The following is a 6,000-nucleotide window of genomic DNA, read 5'->3' as shown; positions in this document are numbered from 1 at the left end:
GGAAGATTCAGATCCTTTCTACCTAAAAGGAAGGAATTCAGTTTGCTCAAATTCAAACTCTATCAAACATATTCATATGTTGCTTAACCACAGAGACACATTCTAAGAAACGAGTCAGTAAGCAATTTCAATATTATGTATACATCAGAGAGTATAGTTACACAAACCTAGATAGTACAGCCTACACATTGAGGCTATATTATAATCTTATGGGCTTACAGTCATATATGTGGCTCATTGTTGACCAAAATGTTACCATATGGGCATGACTGTATTCAGTGGAAAATTTGGCAACAGAACTGGATGTTTTGAGATTCACCTGCCATTTTGACTAAAGATGATTTGATCTGACTGATCTTGCTTTTGCCTACCTTTTCTGCCTCCTTCATTTTTATCAGATACTGTGGCATTATCTGATGGCAGCTCAGGACACCATCTGTATGATAGCCCACCAGGAGTAGGTCTTTAATAAAACCTGGGCAAGTGACAATCATTTGCATTTTTTTACAACGAACACTCAAATAACCCCCAATACTGATAGTTGCTCCTCTACTCTTTCAACATCCATAGGACTGAATTTGGAAACATAAACTATGTTTGGCTTCTGTGTGACCACAGGCACTCTATGACCTGTATTTTACCATATATAGCCCCTTGGCAAAGAGAATGAATAGGTTCTACTACTCTCAGCTGTGTAGGGAGCAAGACCAAAGGAGAAGAGAAGCTTCTCTTTTTACATGGTGGATGATTTCTAGGACAAGAATATGGACAAAGATGAATTGGTGATATTTTGGAGAAATATTTTATCAGTTTTTGGAGAAACATACATATACATACAATAGATCACAGACTTTTATATCATTTATTAACCCAAGGCCAAATTCTACTTGATTTTCTACTTCTTACCCTACTAAGAGATCTAGAAAAGCTATTACACTGGAGATTAAAAATATTATTCTTTCTAGAGTTCTTTCTACATACTCCTTGGTACCCGGGGAAGGTTTGAATGTGACCAGGAGGAAGGAGACATCACCACAGGCTAATTAACAAGAAACAACGCTCTCACTAACCTACAGCTGAATTTACAAAATACGCCTCCAAAAGCCAGGGTCTGGCACAGGTGGATAAGATACCTCACACAGTGTTCTCTCAAGCCTTATCAGGCCAACATAGGAGAGCAGTGGACAGAGATACATTATTCTACACCATAAAAAGCCTACCCATTCCATTTTAATTAGCCAAAACAACTCTTTGCCCTAAAGTATGAAATGAAAAAATCCATAGGCATGTAGAAGACTGTGTTTAGTTGCCATCATTCAGTAAAACTGAGTGTCCCCAGTCATCCTTATAAGTTACTTCTGAGAAAAACAAAAGATTGTTTAGATCTGCCTTTGCTAAGGACAGGAATCAATTTACTTCATCTTAGGCACCTCTTCTAAATCTTTAAATTATAAGCTGATCTTTAAATCATTCCTCTGGGCTGAATCTTGTCATATTGTTAAACTGGGACATGTGGTGTTTCTCTAGTTCATTTCCCGGTTGCAGAGGACTTTCCCAGACACTAAAGTCAGGTGACTATGTTTATACCTTGGTTGATGAGAAACTTCCACCTTCTCAAAATTCAGCTATCATGCACTTTTTATAAACCTGCTTTTGACCTGGGTGCAGTGCTATATGTTCCCAGTGGCTGGGGAGGCTGAGACAGGAGGATCGTGAGTTCAAAGTCAGTCTCAGCAAAAGTGAAGTGCTAAGTAACTCAGTGAGACCCTGTCTTTAAATAAAATACAAAAAATAGGGCTGGGGATGCAGCTCAGTGGTCAAGAGCCCCTGAGTTCAATCTCGGGTACCCCCTTACCCCCCCAAAAATAAGCCTGTTTTTGAGCATTATTCTGATGACTAAATACTTCTGGTGTTCTGTGATTGGCCTCACAATCTCCACCATCCACAAATTACACTTCTAGACATTTGTCTGTCTCATGAAATAAAACAATAAGGCTCCACAAGCAGAACGAGTTCACTGTTCCTGTCTAAACAACCTACATAGCTCTAAGCCTCTTTGATTGTTACTATGGACCATACCACAAACACACTATATCATAAGGGAAAGATCTAATGTCACAGTGAGAGGTTTTGGGAGTATTCTTTTAACTATTGATTCACTAGTTGCAAAATGTGGGCACAAAGATTTAAGTTTTTAAAAAAATCAAGTTAAATGTGAATGACCCTAAGCAATGGGACATGCACTCTCTAGATTTTGCTGCTGTCTTCACAGTTGAGATTCTCACATTTATATTACTGCATTTTTGCTTTGGATTCCTGTTTTAGGTGACAGTCTTTTTCATTTGTAAAATAAGTATTTATAATCCCATTTTATTCCCTCTTATTAAAGTTTTGAAGAAAAGATATAAAATCCTTGGCTGACGTGTATGATTTTTTTTATCCATACACAAATAACGCTGCTATGTTTATGGAGATTTATAATTCAGTAATTTTCCTCACCACTGATATTGCCATTGTCCAAAAGACTTTCTGTTGTCTTTCTGGAAATACCTCCATTTGAACAAAATTCTTGGAAATAAACAAGTCTTCAAAGAAGCCAATAAAAAGGACTTGGAGTGCAACAGTGCCCAGTTTCTAGAAACAAGAAGGTCATTGTGGGTGACAAAAGCAATGGGCCAGTTATCTTCCATGGGCTTCATTTTGCCTGGCAAAATAAAAACATCAAGTCTGATACCAGATAGGCTTTTCCTTGAGAGCTGTTTGTTAAGAAAGTGCTTTGCCCTGGAAGTGGCCCTTGCCAACTCTTGAAAGACTCCTTTTTCTGTCCCCAAATACACTTGGCTTCTTTTCTCTTGATATGACAGAAGACTGTGCCAATCACAAGGGTAGTGGCAAGACCTGGTTGAAATCAGTGCTCTCTTTTGTTACTCCCAGAATGTAGAGCAAATTCTCAACATTAACGGTAATTTCTTTATTTGTAACCATGAGCTTAACCAGGAGACATCTTCCTTCAGTGTCAGAGCCCTCACCTCATCACAGAGAATAAAAAAAAACCCTGTAAACTACAAGGCTAAAGCTCAACTGGCCACAACATTCAATGAAGAAATCTTGGCTGCGTGCACAAGAAATAAAGTATATTCCAAAGTGATTTGATGCAAATTCAAAACAGTTCCCCAAGAACACCCTGTTTAACTTGAACTGCTCAGTGACCATGATGAGTGACAGTTTAAAAACCTAGTTCATCCTTTATACTTTACACTGGAGAATGGTCACCAACTGTATAGGCAAACTTCAAAATGGGCACAGTTACACAAAAGAAAGCAAACCTATTTGTAGCTGTTCAAGAGTTCTGCGCTGGGTTTTGCTTGTGCTAAGTGACAAACTAAGCTGAGGCTCACAGCACACTGGACTACAGCAAGAGACAGAGGGGTAGAAGCAGATGGAGCATCTCCTTCACTGTCATGAACCCGGAGAGTAAAAGGAGTGAGGAAACCCTTTTTTGTCCACAGATTTACAAACAAATACAAAAAATAAATAATATTCTAAGACAAGTACAAATGCAAATACTGTTCCCTTGTGTCAAATACATACAGCATGCCTACATATAGAGAATGATATTTCTTCTTCATTCACAAACAGGACATATGGCAGTGCACTATTCAAAAATGCTTTGATAATCCTAATTTTTGTTTCTGTTGCTGAGATATCATGAAAGGAACTGCATTTGCAACTTATTAAATACTTCCAGGAACAAACAGTTCACTTTGTTCGGGATGTATAGTTTTGAGTAATTAATCATCCATGGAGCAAGGACCGGTCAGGAGATACCCATTGGTACCACCGGTCCCATTGGTAGTTGTTGTGGTGTGAGGGTTCTTCCCTGGAGGTTCCAAGTCCTCCTCATCTGAGCTAGACTCAATATCACTTCGATCATCCTTGGACACCTGTAGAACACAAGATGGAAAGTGTAACCAGCCTCCAAGAAACCTCAAAGTATGACATGCTCAGAAGCACATGCAATCTTACATGAAGATAAACTGATCCAAATGTTAAAAAATCGAAGAGGATAAGAACATTGCCATGGTAACAAATTCTCCTTCACTGGAGAGATACAATTTGGGTGACAAAGTCAGTTATAAAGGAAAGTAGGTGCATTTAGGAATCACAGGGTTGGACCTGTTGACCTCTTTAAAGTATCTTTGGATATTGAAAACATGAGTTCTACTCTTACTCAAAAGTGGCATACTCTGCAATGGAATGGCATCACAGAAACTGGATACAAACTGATCAATTTCCTTTCTAACATCTGCTTTTCCTTGAGAATTATTTAAAGTCAGCTCTCAATTAACCACAACTAATAGAGATATTCCCTAGTTTAGATCATTAAAAAAAATCATTCCCATGTGGTTTTGTAACACACTCTTTGATGGTTTAATCTACTTTTCTGTCTGCTAATATTAATTAGCAATTTTGTTTTATACATCACATATCAACTAATGGCATCAGAAGCCATATTAAGAATGAATCTTTTAGGTGAGTCTAGCTTATGCTATTTCCAGGGGAAAATCCACTGCCCAGATCCTCCAAAACTGACCAATTTCTTCAATCAGTAGTGTCAATTTCTTCAGTCTACCAGAATGTCAATCTATATGTTACCATAAAGGATGAAAAGATCCTACTACCTAGCAAGGATGTTATTTTAGAGGAAATTAAGGAAATATTGTATTGTTTTAAAAATTAAAATAGCTTGACACTCTTATTCCATAAATCTAAATTATGGTCACCATTTCCCCCCCAGATCTTAAGATCTTTGAATAACTGAGCATAGTTTACTTAATTTTTAAGGGGGTTGGGGGTGGCCAAAGGGCCCTGTTGGTCTAACTTTATAAAATTTTTCCAATCTGGTCTTCTGGGGTTTTCTTGGGTCGTGGAGGTTACAGTGTCTCTGGTAGGTATTTCAGAATAAACTGGGGGCTTTTTCCCATCGTATCTTCTACTGTGCCACCACCACAGCAACCTGAGAGTCCTGGAATCTACCACTCGAGGGGCCACCATTACTGTGAGAGAATGTCATCTCTCCCAGGAGAGGAGGGGACAGGAGAAAGTAAATGCTGGAAACTACAGCTCCATTCCAACCAGTGATGGAGTAAATGAACCTCACTTCAGTTTCCCTGGAGATGAGACTGAACTCACACAGACCATTCTGAAAGAACTGAGACATCGATGTGACGGAGATGATATCAGCTTTAAAAACACGGATCACAAAGACAGCATTATTGTAGAGCTCCATTAGGTTTCTAAGTCCATTAGTCATAAATTAAGCTTCTAATGGAAAATTCCAGTTGCAGAGAGTGATGAATTTACATTTGCATGCCTAGTGAGATTATTTTTGATTGCAGTTGGAAAAATCTATACTTATGTTACCTTCAAAGGAAGGGCAATTTAGATACAATATGGAATAGAAGTTAGAGGGAAGAGGATACATCAGGTGGAAACAGCAGTGCGAAAAAGATACAAGTTATTTAATCCATCCTACCCCCTGTATCTTTAGTTATTACCATGCTGATGGTATTGTGCATGTTGCTTTAATCTGTATCCAAACGAGCATAAAAATATTTTTAGGCTGGGCGTGGCGGTGCATGCCTGTAATCCTAGCAGCTTGGGAGGCCGAGGACTGCAGTTTGCAGCCAGCCTCAGTAACTCAGCAAGATCCTAAGAAACTCAATGAGACCCTGTCTCTAAATAAAAAATAAAAAAAGGCTGGATGTGGCTCAGTGATTAAATGTCCAAGGGTTAAATCCCCTATACCCACTCCCCCAAATCAATTTTTAATAAATATACATGTTCGTTTTAAAGCATAAGAGGTCACAGGGAAAAATGAACTTAAGCTTCCAAGCCATTAATTGATCAAAATATTTTGGATATGTGTGGGAGCTGATGCTGAGAACTGGCTTCACTGTACATGACTAGATGCCCTGTCTCCCCTGGTAGGGGCCGGGG

At 38.7% G+C, this 6,000-nt stretch overlaps 1 protein-coding gene across 2 annotated transcripts in view; it reads right to left on the bottom strand.

The window, feature by feature from the left end:
• Window positions 1–3,791: 3,791 nt before the first annotated feature.
• Cers6 (ceramide synthase 6) overlaps window positions 3,792–6,000 on the bottom strand; it is a 273,609-nt gene continuing 271,400 nt past the window's right edge. For both annotated transcript variants that reach the window (XM_026389568.2, XM_026389569.2), the window contains one exon: window positions 3,792–3,944. In XM_026389568.2, coding sequence (XP_026245353.1) covers window positions 3,792–3,944 — 153 coding nt within the window. The remainder of the gene's footprint in view (window positions 3,945–6,000) is intronic.

This window comes from Urocitellus parryii, chromosome 1 (assembly GCF_045843805.1).
Source record: "Urocitellus parryii isolate mUroPar1 chromosome 1, mUroPar1.hap1, whole genome shotgun sequence".
NCBI classification, from domain to species: domain Eukaryota; kingdom Metazoa; phylum Chordata; class Mammalia; order Rodentia; family Sciuridae; genus Urocitellus; species Urocitellus parryii.
Note: the sequence above shows the minus strand (reverse complement) of the source record. Positions and strands in the feature narration are given on the sequence as shown.